The 18,178-nt window shown below is 41.6% G+C and overlaps 1 protein-coding gene across 2 annotated transcripts in view; it reads left to right on the forward strand.

The window, feature by feature from the left end:
• Nucleotides 1-18,178, forward strand: part of IQGAP1 (IQ motif containing GTPase activating protein 1) — a 63,145-nt gene that overhangs the window by 24,941 nt on the left and 20,026 nt on the right. For both annotated transcript variants that reach the window (XM_054169287.1, XM_054169288.1), the window contains 14 exons: nucleotides 1,203-1,279; nucleotides 2,612-2,679; nucleotides 3,667-3,780; nucleotides 4,147-4,325; nucleotides 4,991-5,081; nucleotides 5,586-5,749; nucleotides 7,405-7,489; nucleotides 8,607-8,770; nucleotides 9,123-9,283; nucleotides 9,789-9,913; nucleotides 11,980-12,143; nucleotides 14,815-14,905; nucleotides 15,964-16,131; nucleotides 17,653-17,795. In XM_054169287.1, coding sequence (XP_054025262.1) covers nucleotides 1,203-1,279; nucleotides 2,612-2,679; nucleotides 3,667-3,780; nucleotides 4,147-4,325; nucleotides 4,991-5,081; nucleotides 5,586-5,749; nucleotides 7,405-7,489; nucleotides 8,607-8,770; nucleotides 9,123-9,283; nucleotides 9,789-9,913; nucleotides 11,980-12,143; nucleotides 14,815-14,905; nucleotides 15,964-16,131; nucleotides 17,653-17,795 — 1,794 coding nt within the window. The remainder of the gene's footprint in view (nucleotides 1-1,202; nucleotides 1,280-2,611; nucleotides 2,680-3,666; nucleotides 3,781-4,146; nucleotides 4,326-4,990; nucleotides 5,082-5,585; nucleotides 5,750-7,404; nucleotides 7,490-8,606; nucleotides 8,771-9,122; nucleotides 9,284-9,788; nucleotides 9,914-11,979; nucleotides 12,144-14,814; nucleotides 14,906-15,963; nucleotides 16,132-17,652; nucleotides 17,796-18,178) is intronic.

Here is an 18,178-nt window from a genome sequence, read left to right on the forward strand (position 1 = left end):
TTGCCAAGTTGCATATGTGGATAATAAGTACTTTATTTTCTTAGTGTGACATGTGGGATTTTTGCCTATTTGTTTGGTTTGGTTTGTATTTTTTTGTGGCTGGTAGTTGGTTGAGTTTTGGTGGTTTTTTTTTGGTAAGCTGTGTCATGCTTAGTCTCACCAAAACCAACACTGTGTACTTCATGTATGTTTTCTTTACATACATGCTTGCAAATGGAGCACTTGATATTTGGCAAAGTTTTTCACATAACTTGTTGATTTACTAGTTGAGCCTTGCTGAGATTTATGGTGATATTACAAGAGCTAATTTGGGATTAGGAAATACTGAAATATGCTGTTAAAGTTGTTAGGTGAAAATAAAGGAGGGAGGAGCTAGACAGAAGTTAAGTGCCAGGTATGAAGCAAGATATTCAGATGTAAGAGGTTTTGAGTGGGGAAATAAATGTGTGAGGAGATGTTAAAGAAACTGGGCTGAGGTCCAGTACATTGACAGAGATATTGGTGCTTAAAGTATTTTCCCATGCATGAGAGCCAAAAAACTGGTGCTGTGGAATTGTGAGGGTCCTTCAGTTGCTCTTGCCTTTACAGAAAGAGCAGTGCTATTTTGTGCTCATAGGTGACAGAAAGGAGCTAGAAAGTAATGTGCCTTGTCAGCACTTCTGAATGAAGTGCTCCCACTATTAGCCCCTTGTGTTCAAACTTTGAAAAGGTTTGCATTTGAGACTGAAAACTTTTGGGTCCAAGTAAGAGCAAATATATTATGCAGAGCACTTCAGTGCTAGTCTCTGTTTCCCTTTGTCACTGTCTCTTCTCTTGATTTTCAACCCCATTTACTAAAAAAAAGAAAAAAGGAAATAAAAAAATCCTCTTTTCTCCTGTGGTGTGTTATTTCTCATCTCTTGGCTTCCACCAAAGTCCTCACTCATACCTCATGACGCAGTATCTTGGTGTGCACACAGAAAGGGTGAACTCACCCATGTGTGTAGAAACTGGGCAGGAAAAAGGGAGCCCTGGTCTAGGTGGCAGAAACAAAAGGAAGGGTTGGCAGGAGAAATACTGGGTCAGGGCAGAGAAGCTCAGAGACTTTTGTTCTGTGGGCTGGTTTGTTATTGTACTGCAGAATAATTTGGCTTTTCAGGGTTGTGTGATTTGGCTGTATAGAGCAAGTGTCATTCAGACTGCTAACTTTGGTTTATCTTTAGATATTCTATCCAGAAACTACAGATATCTATGATCGCAAGAACATGCCGCGCTGCATCTATTGCATTCATGCACTCAGGTAAGACACAGAGGCAGAAATTTAGCTGCTACTGAAATCTTGCTGAAAAGCAAGAGGGGAGAGAGCTGAACTAAAGGTTGGATGAGGATAAATTTTCTAGCAGAACAGTCTTACCAGGTCAGAGCAAAGGTCCATGAAGGCAGTATCTTGCCTTGGGCAGTGGCCAAATTGGATGCTGAAGGAAAGAAAACCAGTGGTGTATGTTGTGATTATTGCCCTCTCATCCCAGTTCTCCCACTCCTCTCTACTGCCTGAGGCAGAGTTAAATATTTCATTGCTTCACTTTCCCCAGTCCTGTTTGTCCTTAGCTGTATGGATTCCTCCATCTTTGAGGTGGCATCCCTTCATTTCTCTTAAGTGATTACATGAACACCATTTTAGTGAGCCACATCCAAGGACAAGTCCTGCCTGACTGACCTAGTGGCACACTCAGAATCAGACTTGATGTGGCCCTGGGCAGGCTGATCTAGCTGGAGGCTTCCCTGTTCACTGCAGGGGGTTTGGACAAGTTGACCTTTCGGGATCCCTTCCAACCCAATGCAATATGTAAATCTGTGTATCAATCGGTGCCACTGAGGGCACTGGAGTACTGTGTCTGAGTGTGGGCCACCACAAAAGACATGGACATATTGGATAGAATTGAAGGAAGGGACACTAAGATGATTAATGGATAGAGCATCTCTCCTGTAAGGAAAGGCTGAGAGAGTTGGGACTGCTCAGAGAAAGCTTTGGGAGAATCTCAGCAGTGTGTGCAGCTATCTAAAGGGAGGGTGCAAAGAAAATGAAGCCAGGCTCTTTTCAGTGGTGCCCCATGAAAGGGGAAGAGGCAACTGGCACAAACCTGATCACAGGAGAGTCCCTCTGAATGTTAAAAGATATTTTATTTACTGTGGGGGTGACCAATGAGTGGACTTGATTATCTCAAAGGTCTCTTCCAACCTGGTCTGGTCTATTCTATTCTATTCTATTCATTTGTTGGCCAGAGAAGTTGTGGAGTCTCTGTATGTGGAGATATTCAAAAGCCATCTGGACATGATCTGGAGGAACCTGGTCCTATGTGACCTTATTTGATGAGGGAGCTTGAGTATAACAATCTTCTAGCCTCAATCAATGTGTAATTCAGTGAGGACTTCAAAGTGGTGGACCAGTTATGTTCAGTTGAGGGGAGTAAGAGATGAGTCAGCTCAACCTCTTGGAGATTATGAGCAGTTATTTTGGCTTTTCTGAATGGCTCCTTGAATCTGTATCTCATTAAATTATCTTTGTCATTGTCAGAACCTCAAGGAAAAAATAAACTAATTCTGTATTTTTTTTGCCTGTTTTCTTTTCTAGCCTGTACCTGTTCAAACTGGGTCTTGCCCCTCAGATTCAGGATTTGTATGGCAAGGTGGATTTCACAGGTAGTAAAATAACAAAGTTTGCTGCCTTTATCTCCTACCCTACTGGGCATTGTACAGCTCAGTTAAAGAGCTGTACCTCTAGATAGCCTACATGTAAATTAAATTAAAAATTAGTGGCTGTGAGGAGTTACAGTAATTTAAGAAAAGGGTTTGCTTTTGGTGCTTCTGAGGCAGGCTGTTGGATAGCCTCCTGTTTGCTACCCATCACTTGCAGAAATAACAGCCTCTTAACTTTTTTTGCCAGTGTTGTAAAATGTTGAAACCTTGTCTCCATCCCCTTGGGAGAGGTTTCTCTTTGGAACTTGGTAAATGGCTCTAACCCTCCTTTACATTTTAAAGTAGAGGTGCCATCAGCTGAAGAAGAGGTTGGCAGCTGATCTGCTGCAGGAGATTCCAGCACAAAGTCTCATGCCCACGTGCTTCCTCAGAGTTTCAGTTCCTTGATTTTTGCAAAACTGTCAGATTCTGTTTTGCATTAGTGAGGTTCCTGCTTGAGGGCATGCATCTGATTTACAAGGTGTATACACTTTGTTTTCCTGCATAACAGCTGTTGACTGTATCTATAAAATGCTGAGCAATCAACCCTTTTTGAGTTTTATAGTGTTTAGCAGCAGCATGACTCAATATCATCCATGTGTTTTCTCAGCATACTCTCTTTACAGGGTAAAAAAATTATATAAAGAATCCTTGTGCATGTTCCTGACATGAGGCACCTCAGAGTGATGGGGCCTGTTTCCAGCTCAGTGGAGTAGTGTGTTGTTTTCTAGCAAGAAAGACTACAGATTATTCCCCTAGATTTTAGAAAAATGTGCAAGATGTGTATCTGTTTTCATTGATTTTATTGCCCTTACTGAGTTCTAGTCAAAGTATTATTTAAGCAGTGATTGCAGTTTATTGTAGTTAACTTAAACTTGTTTGTTTGCTGTAGCAGTGCTTATTCCTAATGTGTTTAAGCCTTCATAACACTCTTCTTGTGTGTGATTTCAGAGGAGGAAATCAGTAATATGAGGCTTGAACTGGAAAAGTATGGTATTCAGATGCCTGCCTTCAGCAAGATTGGAGGAATTCTTGCAAATGAACTTTCTGTGGATGAAGCAGCATGTAAGGAAAAATGGAGTTGTGTTTTATGTGATCATTCAAATCAGATTAGACTCTTTAAGTTTTTTTTTAAGTGTAAATTTTAATGCACTGTATTGTAAGACAGTACTAGCCTTTTCATAGGCCTTTGTGTAATTTTCCCCTTTTTATTTCTGACACATGGTGATTTGACTAGCTGCAGTATTGTACTAGGAAATAGGCTGCTAATTTTCTTGTCAGTAACACAAAGCTGTGGTGATATGAGAGGTACTTGGATAATTCTTTTGCTTTCTAGCAAATTTCCAGATCATTCTTCTACTCTTTCCAGTTCTCAATTTGTAATGGAGCTGTTGTTTGGTACTAACCAGCAGTCTGTGGCTTGTTTTTCAGTACATGCTGCTGTCATTGCCATTAATGAAGCTATCGACCGTCGAGTGCCAGCTGACACTCTAATGGCAATGAAGAACCCTAATGCCATGCTAATAAATCTTGATGATCACCTGGAATCCACTTACCAAGATACTCTCTACAGGGCAAAGCAAGACAAGATGGAGAATGCTAAAAACAGGGTAGATCAGTTCTTCTTTCAAACCATCTGTTTGCATGCATTGCAATTTTGTATTGCAGTATAAAGTGCAAGGAATTCTCAGAATGTATCTTACAGTCCTGTATGTGGTATTAGGTGGATTTATTCCTGGTGGTAGTCTACTGTGTTCCCCAGTAACCTCTCTTCCTATCACAGAAGACAGGCAGCAGCAGTTAGCTGTGTTAAAACAGGCTGCTGTTTAGCTGTCTGAAATATGGGCCATGCAGATACAGAATTCATGCCAGTCTTTATCCGTGGGAAATGCTATCCCTGTATTTTAATTCAATTTAGGTATGTGTTCCTGACAATGATCAACTGATGCTGAAATGATCAACTGATGCTCTCAGGAGCCCATACCATGTATCAAATGTCCAGCTATTTGTACTTCTTTCTGTGTTCTGGAGGTTTGCTGCATGTTCATATAGAGCCAGTACATTGAAATAGGGTGTTCCTAGGCTGCCTATATCAGCATACCTACTTTAGATGTATTTACTTCTAGGCCTTCTTTTTGCATAGAGGTAGCCTATCTATGACCTATCACAGCCCTATATAGAGAGTTATCATCCCTGAGCTTTTCAATTAGAAGATCTATGAGGGCAAAGGAAAATGTAGAAACAAAAAGTTGATTAATTTTTATTTCATCTTAAGATTGCCTCAGAAGATTCAGAGAGAGAGAGAGATGTGTATGAAGAACTTCTGACCCAAGCTGAGATCCAGGGGAACATCAATAAAGTGAACAGTAGGTATCATGCTAAAGTAAAAGAATATTAAAAATGATTCTGTATCTGTGTTCTTCCTGGTTTTCTGTAGTGTGAACAAAATTGAAAGGCAGCTCCTCTGTTTTTGTGAGGGGGATTTTGTGGTTGGTTTTTGTTCAGTTGGGGTTTTTAGGGTCTTTTGTTTGTTTGTTTTTTAAACTTGTTATTAGTACTAAGCTGACCTTTGAGGGTCCTTTCCAACCCAATGCAACCTGTGAATTCATTTTGACTGTTGTTGCCCCTTCCCTTTGGAAATGGATTGTCCATGTTGCTGGCCCTTTCAGTTCTTCATTTTGAGTAATGCACACTATTTCCAGCCTTCAGCCTCTCTTTCAAGTTCTATGCAGTTGAATTTGGAAGTGTTCCATTCAGATTACATAACCTAACTTGCTATCTGTCATGTCTATGAGTTTTTCTTTCTGGTTACATAAACCATAGAGCTTCCTCATTTAATTTTTCTCTCAAATCTGCTTTACTGTTGCTAGCACATGCAGCCATATCAAAGATTGACTCGGCTTTGGAACGAGGGGACGCGTTAGCGCTGTATGAGGCTTTGGCAACGGCAGCCCTGGGACTCCGAGGAGTGCTACGAGAAAATTGTGACTGGTATTTCAAGCAGTTTTTGAGTGATAAACAACAGAAACAGGAGGTAAGGGAAGGTCTAGACTACCTTAATTCATTAGGGTTTCCCTCCACTCTCCACCACCTTTCACCTTTCTTCCTGAGTATAACTGCAAATAAGAAACATCTTTCAAAGAGAGTCGTCTTTGTTTTGTTGCTGGACTTTAGCACATTCATTCAGCTCCCCAACTGCTGTATAATTTGTTATGGAGCAGGACTGGATGCAGTTGCAGTAGGAGGTACCTACTATGTGGAGCTATGTGGCTGTGCCTGTCTCATAGGACCTGGGTTAGTCTTCCACTTAGGACATTAGGCTCAGAAGGACACACATTTATAGTAACTTAACATGTCCTCTTCCCTGAACTTCCTCAGAATCTATCTGTATCAATATATGTGGAGATCTAGGTAGCTATATAATAGCTTTCTTTTGTAGTCTGTTGCAGCTTTTTCTGCTGAAGTGCAGCTTTGCTTTGTTCAGAAGGATCCCTCACTCTGAAAGGCATAGAGCAGTAATTCAGAGCCACTCTCGATCGTTTATTTATGGTGTGATGCAAGATAGGTTTGATCAGTAGCTAAAGAATGCTCCTTGGAGAATAGTTCCTTAAAATGAATGTGCTACTTTGGGGTACTCTTTCTAATCAGCCAGCTTACTGCGTTGTTTCCTTACCTGGGATTCTGTGTGAATGATGGTGCTGAAGCGGGTGTGTACTGCTGGTACCTCACTCCCAACATGGTGTATGAGGGTTTCTGCTGCACACTCTTTGCCCCACAGCTGTTGCAATTCAGAAGATTTGTCACTTATGTCTGAATAAAGGTCTTCACAAACTTATTTCTTGGTACCTACAATGAAGATAACATAGGGAAAATTTGGGCTTTTTAGGAAGTCTTATCAAGCTTTTAGTGTGGCAGAAACTCATCATAGCTGTCCAAAGATGTCTCTAAGGGTGAAATAGGACTGGAAAGGCTTTGGCCATTTGTTACTGGTAGCCACAAAACCAAACTGCATTGACCTATTTTCTAAACTGCAAAATCAGAATATAATTGAAAGGTCTTATTACATAAATGTGGTCTGTTGGTGCTTTTGAGAACTGTCATCCATAATGCGTGAACTATGTGAAGGGTCCTGACCTATATGGCTACTACCTAAGTTATTTAAACCCTCCCTATCCCCAGTCACTCAGTCTTGTTTTCTATTTGCATTCAGTGTGTGTATTCATACAGTCCAAGAAGCATGTCTGTGTGTGCCAAAATGTCCTGTTGTCCATTTTTGATTGCTCAAAGGTAAAATGCAACATTGATTAATCTGTCACTTCATGGCAAGCTACACACGTACTAATTTCACTCTAGCGCACAGCTCATGTACAAGGAATCTTCCCACAAAATTGTCATCTTTATCTTAAATGTTACATAATTTTGGAAGCTGGGTTTTGCATTTAATTGCTGTGTTCATGGGTCTGCACTTCTAATCCTGATCAGGTTATACACCTACAGTCTTAGCACATGAACTGGGAACCTGTAGAGGAATTTGTTCCTCCTTGTGTATGTGGCATTCTTTGTTTGCAGTCACTGTGTAGCATTAGAATGTTTTAAGGAAAAGCAGATTTTTTTTTTTTTATCTTGAGCTGTTTCAAGTGAATACCCTGACATCATTTCACCCTTCTGCTTTTTTTCTTTTTCCCTCAGGCTGGCCTTACAGGTCCACTGCAGAAGGAAGAGTTGCAGTTGGGGGTGGATGCTGCTAACAGGGCAGCACAACAGTATCAGCAAAGTAAGGATCAGCAGAAGTAACTGCAGCAAAGTGACCGTGGAGGTGATCAAAAGGCCAAGACAGCACAGGATCTGGGTTGATCTGGGGATACATGAGGTCTTTCTCAAACCATTATGAATGTTCTTTAAGTACTTCAGGGCTGCTAAGAGTATTAGAGATGCTTGCCTTTATGATTTGTAGCATCTTTTATCCTTCTGTTACAATACTGCTGGAGATAACATAATTTGAAATATTGTAAAAACATAGTACTTTCACAATTACTTAAATAACCTCTTTTTCTAGAGTACTCAGATCCATAGCATGAAAACTCATATGTGAAGAAAACCTGGATGGCTCCATTAGGTGTGAAAGCCAGGTTACCCGCTGACCATTGACATAAATCTTACTTTGAACTACAGAACCTTTAACTGTTTCTAAACATTAGGTAGCAAATACAATGGAGATCATGATGGCTGATTGGTTCTTGACTGATGCTCCTGATACAGAGCTCTTTTCTAGAGAAGAATGTTCAATTCTGGCTGTGTAGGAGCAATTAGTTCCATTTATAGTAAGTAGAAAGGAGACCACTAGATATCTAGGGAGAGAGGGTTTAGAGTACAAGAGGAAAATACTGAATGTCTAGTAGCTAGAAGGCTACCTCTGAAATAACCTACTTGTTCAGCATGGAGCTTGGTGTTTAACTACTTATGTTCTTTTAAAATTAGCTGATCTGTACCCACTGTGAAGTGTCTGTTACTGCCTTGAGCAGGATGGATGCAAGGTAGATGTAGACAGGAAGAAAAATTTGTTATTACTTACCCATCCAAAATTTTGTTTTTATGAGGCTTCATACTATGATAAGACTGAAATGGCAAAAGAATCCTTTGATAACCAGGCAAAAAGGTGACTGGTACTAAGCACAAGCTTTATTTAAAAGAAGATATTCTCTATGTCAGTTGTTCTGCAGTAATAGAAAGCTAATTGGGGAAGTATGGATCAGAAAGCTTCAGTCATTTCCTGCAACATAGGAAATTAATCTTTTTTTTGTTAGGTATTGGGTAGAATCAAAGTGCCCTTGTTACTGAAGACTTAGCTGTCTGTCTTCCTTTTTATTTATGCTGCCTGTTTGAATTTCTAGGGCTGGCAGCAGTAGCCAGAATTAATTCTGCAATCCGAGTGGGTGATGCTGAGAAGACTGTGGCAGAAATGATGAATCCAGAGGCCCAGTTACCAGAGGTTTATGCATTTGCTGCAGATCTTTACCAAAGGGAGCTGGCCACCCTGCAGCAACAGAGCCCTGAAGCAAGTGCCACTCTCTCTCTTGTGGGTCTATCTTGTCTGTATCATTAATTGTGGTCTCAGAAACAAATCTGTCTTGAGCTCTCATAGAAGCTGCTTTGGTGTTCAGTCTGTTCTGGTGTGAAGCTTAATCCTTAAGTCTTGAGCTACTTGGCCCTGTAAGATTCTACTTTAATCTCTTATTTGTTGTTCTAGCTTTGGTTTTGATACTAATTTTCGTACTTCTATCTCACAAAGATTGTCCCTTTGCTTTGTTATATATCTGTTCTGGCAAATACTCTATTGTATGTTCTCTGTGCAGCAATAGTTTGTAAAAGAGGGAGTGGAATTAATTTGTTGTGCTTTTTGAATGCAGGGTAACCTCACCCATCCAGAATTATCTGTTGCTGTAGAGATGCTGTCTTCTGTAGCCCTGATTAATAGGGCTTTGGATTCAGGGGATGTGAATTCAGTGTGGAAACAGCTAAGTAGTCCTGTCACAGGGCTTACAAACATTGAGGATGAGAACTCTCAGAGGTGGGTATTACAAGGAATCATGTCTGTCCTTGATGTTGCTTATATTCTGTGACTTGGTGCATATTTTCCCCTCTTACACTTTACATCCTTATAACATTCCTTGTTATGGAATCAATTTAATCTCCATTGGCTCTTGCATTTTGGTGTTGCAGTTACTGTTTCTTACTGGTCTGATTTCAGTACTGTCTTGGCTCTTTTTCACAAATTTCACATTAAAACCATGTTATGGCACCATTAGTTTGTCACACTATGCCAGCTCACCCACCCTGTTCTTTGCCCTAGACCCTCATTCAGTGTTTCAGTCCTTTTGTTGATTGTTTTCCATCTGGGCTGACCATCCTGCATGCAGCCTTTCCTCTTTCTCCCCTCTTTCCATATTTATTCCACTTTCAACCCTCCTCTTGCCTCTTTCACTTTGTGTACAATTCTCATGCTGTGTTGTATGTGCCCTGGCCAGCTTGTAGCAATGTGATGATTGTTGTTTTTCTTTTTCATCCTTTCACAGATATATTGATGATCTGATGAAGTTGAAGGCTCAAGCACGTGCAGAAGGGAATGTATTCATCACATGGAATGATATCCAAGCATGTGTTGATCGTGTGAACATCGCTGTGCATGAAGAACATGAAAGTAAGTGATAAAAGACTGGGATTGAGCTTAATGATGAAAGTTTCAGCAAACCAGGAAATTGGAACAGGTCTTTCTCAAGACAGTATTAGCTGACTTGAAATCCAGAGTGGAGATAGGAGTCCTTGAAAATAGCAGAGTGAAGCACAATTATTCTTAGATTCTTCTAAGGTTGTGCATCAGGTGATTTAATTTTCTGTGATTTCCCCCCCCCCAATTTAATTAAAGGAGTATTATTTTGGTTATGCTTAGTACTGGGAGCCTCCTACATATTCAAGTAGCATCACATTCACCTTCAACCCATCTTCATAATATTTAGCTCAAACCTTGCATCATAATAGTGGAGAGACTTGTCACGAATGTGGAGGCGATGATAAAGTTTGTGTCATGCACTGAGATGAACAGGTGTATTCTGCCACTTCTTGTTGTGTAGTTGTTGAATTGTGTCTCACCTTCTAGACAGGGTTAAATTTTAAGAGGCTGCTATCATGATTAAGTTGTTTCCTGAATCTCCAAATAGATGCTGGCTTTCCTGTTTGGGTCACGTGAGCAGATTTATTGAAACCACACACACACAGACACACACCAGTGCCTGCACACACCGGGATGCTAGTGTCATGACATCTTCTCTCTGTAAGAGGTCATACCCAAAGTCTAAAATTTTGTGTAGTCCCAAATCTGTTTCTTATAGCACTCCTTAACTTGTGAAAAGAAGTGCAGATGATCCTGTAATGAGAGAAGCTGTTCTCACAGGAAATTTTTTATTCTTTAATCTTCATATATGCCCTCATGCAAGGACACTTTACCTCTTGTCTGTGCATAAGTTAAATCATTTGGAGAAGGTACTCAATGGCATATGAGCATGTAGTTTTCTTTTCCACTATCAAAAGTAAATAGTTAAGTTAAAAAAGGCTTTCTTACTGAGGATCTGTAACATGTTCTTGTTTCATGGAGTGGGCTTGTCATGCTCATATTAGCAAACTAATGGAGAGAATTACTACTTGGATTCTGTTCCCTTTCCCAAGTCAAGCAGTTATCATACCTGCTTTTTGACAGAAGCCATTTTAGTCATCCTGGTTCTTGCAGTGTCCTCAACATACATTTTCCCCTGATCTCTATTTCATCCAAACAACACCTCCTCCTTAAGATGTTCTGGTTTTCATATAAACTTTTGTTCTGTGATTCTCTTTTCTGTGTAGAGTAAAAAGTCACAATCTTTGGATACATTAACCAAAGCTGGAAATCTCCACGCTGAGCTCGTTACTTTCTTTTGCTTAAGAGATCTCCCTGTTCTGCAGTGATCAAGCCATAATTTGAATGGATCATTAGGGTTCAGATGGAATCAGATGACCTCTAGGGTCCATCTCAATTAAAGTTATTTTGTCATTTGCAGGAGATGGTTGCTGTAGTTAGGACACGTATGATGTAGGCTTTGTTTGCTTTTAGCTATAAGGTACCTTATTTTTTGTTCAGTTTATTTAACTGAATGGTAAGTTCTGCTGTACTTGAATATCATCCACATCTCTGATATTGCAGCTAATACTACATATATTTAATAGAATTTTTCTACTGCATTTTTAAATGGTATTCCATGCAAATCTTTGGCTTTATGTGAAGATTTCTTCCCAGAGAAGCCAGAACTTTGGAAATCCGTAATGTATGAAACTCTAGCTGTTTGGACTTTGATAATTCTCTGATAGTGACCCTAAGCTGGGTATCTGAGGACTCAATTCTATCCCTGCATGTACTGTATCTGAGTGGTTTTTAGGGTTGGGTTTTTTTTGGTGTGTTTGGTTTGGTTGGTTTTTGTGTGTGTTGCAGTGTTTGTTTTGTTTTGTTTCTTTTGTCTTTCATTTGCAGTGCCTAGGCATTATGATTACTTTTAGGTGGAGAAGTAGTAGTCTTGCTTTCTTTACTAGCTAAATAGTATTTTCTGTTAAGATCATTGTACCTCTCAACCCATACCTGCCTTAGGAAGAGCTAACTGCATTTTTCTTTTGAAGCAATGCTGATTATCATTGACCAGTAATGGAACTTTGTGTTTTCTTTCCCTACACTTTCCTCCTTAGGGATTTTGGCAATTGGTCTTATCAATGAAGCTCTGGATGAAGGGGACTCGAAAAAGACTCTTCAAGCCTTACAGATACCTGCAGCAAAATTGGAGGGTGTAGCCCCAAAGGTAGCCCAGCATTACCAGGATACACTACTTCGAGCCAAGAGAGAGAAAGCACAGGTGAGTGCAATTAAATGCACCTCTGGAAAAACCTTTACAACTCCTTTGGCAGGGGGATTGGACTTGGTGACATCTGGTTGTCCCTTGCAACTCCTAACATGCTGTGATTCTGTGATGGGGAGAGGAAGAGCAAGGCTCATCTGACAGGTTTAGGAATGATAATGAGAGTGCCCGTGTATGTATGCAACTGATTTTTGAGTAGTGTGGATGGAATACTGATTTTTTATTTTTTTTTCCCCCTTACTTATTTACAAAGTAGCAGCAGACATCTCTGCTTGCAGTGGCTTGAGAGGGTTTGTTTGTTTGTTTGTTTTCTGCTGGGGAGATTGTTGTTCTACCAGAGGTGCAGAATTTTTGTGTAGAGACTAAGGTCTGGATGGTAACGACCACTTGATGATTAAAAAAAAATTAAATATTTGTTTTATTTCAGTTTATTTTCACTAAAGATAAGCTAGCTGATGGCAATAGCTGAAAACTACATGCATTTCTGATGAAAATTATTAAGCACCTTCCTACTGCAGTCGTGACAGGGTTAATGTTCCTCAGGAACCCATTTTGTGCTGAAGCATTTCCTCCCGCTGAGTCAGAATGAAATAATGAACTCTTTTAGTGTGACTTAAGCTTATGCCAGGGCCTGCTGGTAAGTTCTTGTTAAATCACCTTATTTAGGCATATGTTTAGTTAGGGCTTCTTCCAGCAGCATGGCAGTAATTTTAGAAATGGAAAGGTCATCTTAAAAAGTAACATTGTGGGGGAAATAGTCACTATCTCAGGTCAGCTGTTTCTTACTAACAAGTGATTTCTGTACCTTGGGACTGAGAGAGATGGCAGTTCACCACAAGATGTCATTCAGTTGCTTCTGTGAATGGGGAGTCTTTGGGTTGACTTCTGCTAGTAGAGATTACAGTAGAAGTGGCTTCTTTGATTTTTATTTTTTTTCTCCCCACCTTCCTGGACAGGTATTGAGCTGTTGCTGGTACTCTTATGGGGACTGTCTGGGCTTTCAGATGGAATCTGCCAGTGAAAGACATGTTAGTCTCTTGAATGGAAGATCATGAAGCATGTCAGTTTGACCCACCCAAACAGTGGGGAAATGTGGAGGGTATATAATGAAATGTTTATTTTCCACCCTGGCCCTAAGGCTCTCAAACGCTGTAAATAGTGGCTTTTTTGTACAGTGTGATGATTATTCCATACTAGAAGTAAATGTTTCCTGTGTTCTGTTTGTACAGCCAGAGTTATTAGAGGGGTAGTTGTTGTGTCTTAGCATTCCTTTCAGCAGTTACCTACAGGAAGCACCAGTGGGTGGGGAGAAGCTACGCTTGGCAAATGCAGGGTCATTGTTCTTTATGTATATTTTGGGACTTGCTAAACACTTGTCTTTTTCCTCCTGGACATGGCATGTACCATTAGTTGATTTGACTTGTTCAAATTCCAGCAAAAATTCTGTGTGATCCCCGCTCCTTGACAAGCAGTCTGTTAAAACAAAGGTTTAGAACGTGGCTTTGACTGTTCTGTATGTGCTCTCAGCCACAGTATGTACAGCACTTTTTGGTCTGCTAGTTTGTACATGCTTGTGAACGTCTGTGGGTGTGGACAAGAACAGCATGATGTGACAGTAGCTACCCAAGGGTTATTAGCTCCTGCACACAGATGTGCATTGGACAGCTTTTTGTTCTAAGAACTCTGGGTAGCTGTGTTCTGTCAAAGGACTAACTGATTTTTCTGGAAGTTGTGTCCCCCTAGCAAGTGCAGCTTTAGGACTAATTGGAACAGAGTTCTTGGCCTTGTATTTTTTGCTTATTGGAATGATTCCCATTGGCAGAATTTCTCCTTTGTTCTGTTTCCTGAGAAAAGTTTTTGACTGGGAGCTGGTGTTCAGTCTGGTAATGCCATAAAGCTCCCAGCTAGTCAGAAATGCCCACGATACCCTTGTGTGGAAGTCAGTTAGACTGAAGTTGTCTTATTCTCTCTGATACATGGAACTCCTATGTCAGTTACTCTTGAGTATGGGTTGTTTTACTCTGCAACAATAGTGATGCTTTTATCCTTGGCGTGTGTATATGTATGAGGTTGAACAAGGGCAAGGGCAAGGTCTTGCGCTTGGGTCACAAGAAGTCCATGAATACTCCAGACTTGGGGCAGAGTGGCTGGAAACTGCTGGGCAGAAAAGGACCTGAACGTGAACCATCAACATATGCTCGGGTGGCCAAGAGGGCCACCAGCATCCTGGTCTGGATCGGCAATGGTGTGGCCAGCAGGACCAGGGATTGTTGCCCTGTACTGGGAACTGGTGAGGCTGCACCTCAAATACTGTATTCAATTTTGAGACCCTCACTCCAAGGACAGGGTCCAGAGATAGGCAGCAAAGCTGGTGAAGGAACTAGCAGCAGGGCAAGAGGAAATGGCCTCAAGTTGTGCCGGTTTAGGCTGGATATTGGGAGCAATTTCTTTCCCTCAAGAGTGATCAGGCATTGGGACAGGCTGTCCAGGGAGGTGGTGGAGTCACCATCCCTATGGGAGTTCAAGAAACCTGTGGACATGGCACTTTGGGACGTGGTTTATTGGGCATGATGGTGTCGGTTTGATGGTTGGACTTAACGATCTTAGAGATGTTTTCCAACCTTAATGATTCTGTGACTTTATATTTTTCTTACTCACTTCTCTTCAGGACACACAGGATGAAACAGCTGTGCTTTGGCTAGATGAAATTCAGGATGGAATTCACAGGGCAAACAAGGACACAGAGGAGTCCGAGCGATGTAAGTATTGTCATCTAATACTGCAGTCAGTCCCTATTACCAACCAAATATTGCCTACTTAAGTAAAGGTTAGGAACTAGGAATATCAGGTGAATATGGCAAAGGAAGTAAAATGCACTTGTGCTGTAGTAATTTTACTTTGTAGAGTGAGTGTCAGACTCTGCAAACATTACATTTCTTACCTTTGGGGGGATATGCCTCTTTACCACATTTGTCTGTGACTGTGTTACCTCTTTGGGCAAATTTCTATCAAATTGTTTGTCATTTGCTCCTAACACACTTTGTTTATGTGGCATACTGCTGGCTTCTCTGGCTTCTCTTAAGTATTTCCAGACTACTTCACATCTGTTTCAAACACAGACAGTAATGCACATGGGTGATACCCATCTTTGCTCCTTAGCAGTTTGCAGGTGGACTGGCACACCCATCATTACCTCCCAGTCTTTATAGTGAGGCCATTTCAGCCTCCAGAAACTGCTCTTTTCTTCATTTTTTTCCTTTTGTTTGTCACTTTGTTTTGTGTTTCTGACAGAGGCTTTCTCTTCCACAAAACATGGGGGTTTTGGAGCCTGTTCTCTGTATATGCATTACATTCAAGCACCTGTCTGCTTGTTTTGCTTGACTTGTGCAGTATTAGTAAACTCTTTTCTTGCTTTATGGTCACCTTATATTTTTCTTCATTCTGTTTCTTCATCTCTGGTATGCTGATAAAAATCTTGCTTTCTACTTCTAAAACTTCTACACTGTGAGTTGTTGAGAAATACTGGTGGTAAATGAGCACAATAATGGTACTTGGGGCACATAAATTATGTGTTGTCAGGTACAGTGGTATGTCTGGACACTCCATACTGAAGAGACCTCTGTACTGCAAGTTGGCTGGTTGGTTTTCTGCTTATATTTTGTATTTAAATGCAGTGAAACATTTGTCTATATACACGCACCTCCCCTTGCTCCTTGCAACTGTAAATGTGCTGCCTTGCTCTGTTCTGTTTTTGTGTTTGCTGTGAGTCACTGAGTCCCTGAATGCCCTGATAACCTGCTTCCTTGTGTTGTCAAAGTCTCATTAGGAATTCTGGCCATTAATGAAGCAGTAGAGCATGGTGATGTTGGCCAGACCCTGAGTGCTTTGCGTTTGCCGGATGTTGGGCTGTATGGAGTCACTCCAGAATGCGCTGAGACGTACCACCGAGAGCTGTCAGAAGTCAAGGGAAGGAAAATGGCAGCAGGTAAACCTCAAGTACCTAGCTGTTAGTGAAATAAATTCAAGATTATTGCAACAAGAGGTAAAACAAGCCTCTGGAAAGAAGTCTTGTGTTATAGGTGGCAATTGTAGATGCCTTGTGGAGTAAGGTTTGAAAAACAAAAAAAGACACTAGTAGAATATACTCCACTTGTACAATGTGTTGTGTTTAGTAAATTCTTACATGAGGTCTTAGAATAGAATTAACCAGGTTGGAAAAGACCTTTGAGATCATCAAGTCCAACCTATCACCCAACACCATCTAATCAACTAAACCATGGCACTAAGTGCCCCATCCAGTCTCCTGTGATGGTGACTCCACCACTTCACCAGGCAGCCCATTCTAATGGCTAATCTCTCTTTCTGTGAAGAACTTCTTCCTAACATCCAGCCTAAACCTCCTCTGGCATAGCTTGAGACTGTGTCCTCTTGTTCTGGTGCTGGTTGCCTGGGAGAAGAGACCAACTCCACCTGGCTACAACCTCCCTTCAGGTAGTAGTAGACAGCAATAAGGTCTCCTCTGAGCCTCCTCTTCTCCAGGCTAAGCAACCGCAGATCCTTCAGCCTCTCTTCACAGGGCTTGTGCTCCAAACCCCTCACCAGCTTTGTTGCCATTCTTTGGACACATTCCAGCAACTCAACATCTTTTCTAGACTGAGGGGCCCAGAACTGGACACAGTCCTCAAGTTGTGGCCTAATCAGTGCTGAGTACAGGGGCAGAATGACTTCCCTGCTCCTGCTGGCCATGCTATTCCTGATGCAGGCCAGGATGCCATTGGCCTTCTTGGCCACCTGGGCACACTGCTGGCTCACATTCAACCTACTATCCACCATTACCCCCAGGTCCCTTTCTGCCTGGCTGCTCTCCAGCCACTCTGACCCCAGCCTGTAGCGCTGCATGGGGTTGTTGTGGCAAACGTGTAGAACCTGGCACTTAGATGTGTTAAATCTCATGCCCTTGGACTCTGCCCGTCTGTCCAGGTCCCTCTGCAGAGCCTTTCTACCCTCTAACAGATTAACACCTCCCCCCAGCTTGGTGTTATCTGCAAACTTAACTGATGATGGACTCAATACCCTCATCCAGATCATCAATAAAGATATTGAACAGGATGGGGCCCAGGTCTGATTCCTGGGGGACACCACTAGTGACTGGCTACCAGCTGGATGTAACACCATTCACCACCACTTTCTGGGCTCAGCCCTCCAGCCAGTTCCTGACCCTGTGCAGAGTGCTGCTGTCCAAGCCAAGAGCTGACAACTTGGCCAGGAGTTTGCTGTGGGGGACAGTGTCAAAGGCCTTGCTGAAGTCCATGTGGACTACATCAAAAGCCTTCCCCACATCCACCAGGCGGGTCATTAGGATCTCAGAAGTATTCCCTCTCTTTCTCAGAGGAAGAAGCATCTGTGCATGTGGATTCAATGTGTCTAGTTGTAACTTCTATATTGCAGGAAAGAGAAGACACCTGGGGTTTTTTTTTGAGACTAACAGGGCACTTTCTGCTTTTAGGTGGCAATGGCAGCGAATGGGTGAAACACTGGGTCAGAGGAGGCTATCATTATTATCATAACCTGCGGACCAAAGAGGGAGGATGGGATGAACCCGTGCAATTTGTGCAAAATGACACACAGCTGTCACGGGAGGAGATACAGGTATGGCAGATAACACATGCTCTTTCTCTGAGAAGTTCACCTTTCTGCCTTTCCCTTCTTTAGTGCAGCTCTAAGAGAGAACACCTCAACACTATAGTTGTCTTAATGAACTTAGCAATGCATTTATTTCCCAGACTGTATGTGTCAGAACTCCTTGCCCCATTTCAGAAACACTTGTCCTGTTGGATGTGGTGTTAATGGTTCCTGAAAGGCAACTTCAAAGTTTCCCATAGGCAGAGTAGACAAAGATGAAGTACATCCCATTTCCCATAGGCAAAGTAGAGAAAGATGAAGTACATCCCATTTCCCATAGGCAGAGTAGAGAAAGATGAAGTACATCCCATTTCCCATAGGCAGGGTAGAGAAAGATGAAGTACATCCCA

Source organism: Dryobates pubescens, chromosome 17, assembly GCF_014839835.1.
Source record: "Dryobates pubescens isolate bDryPub1 chromosome 17, bDryPub1.pri, whole genome shotgun sequence".
NCBI classification, from domain to species: Eukaryota; Metazoa; Chordata; class Aves; order Piciformes; family Picidae; genus Dryobates; species Dryobates pubescens.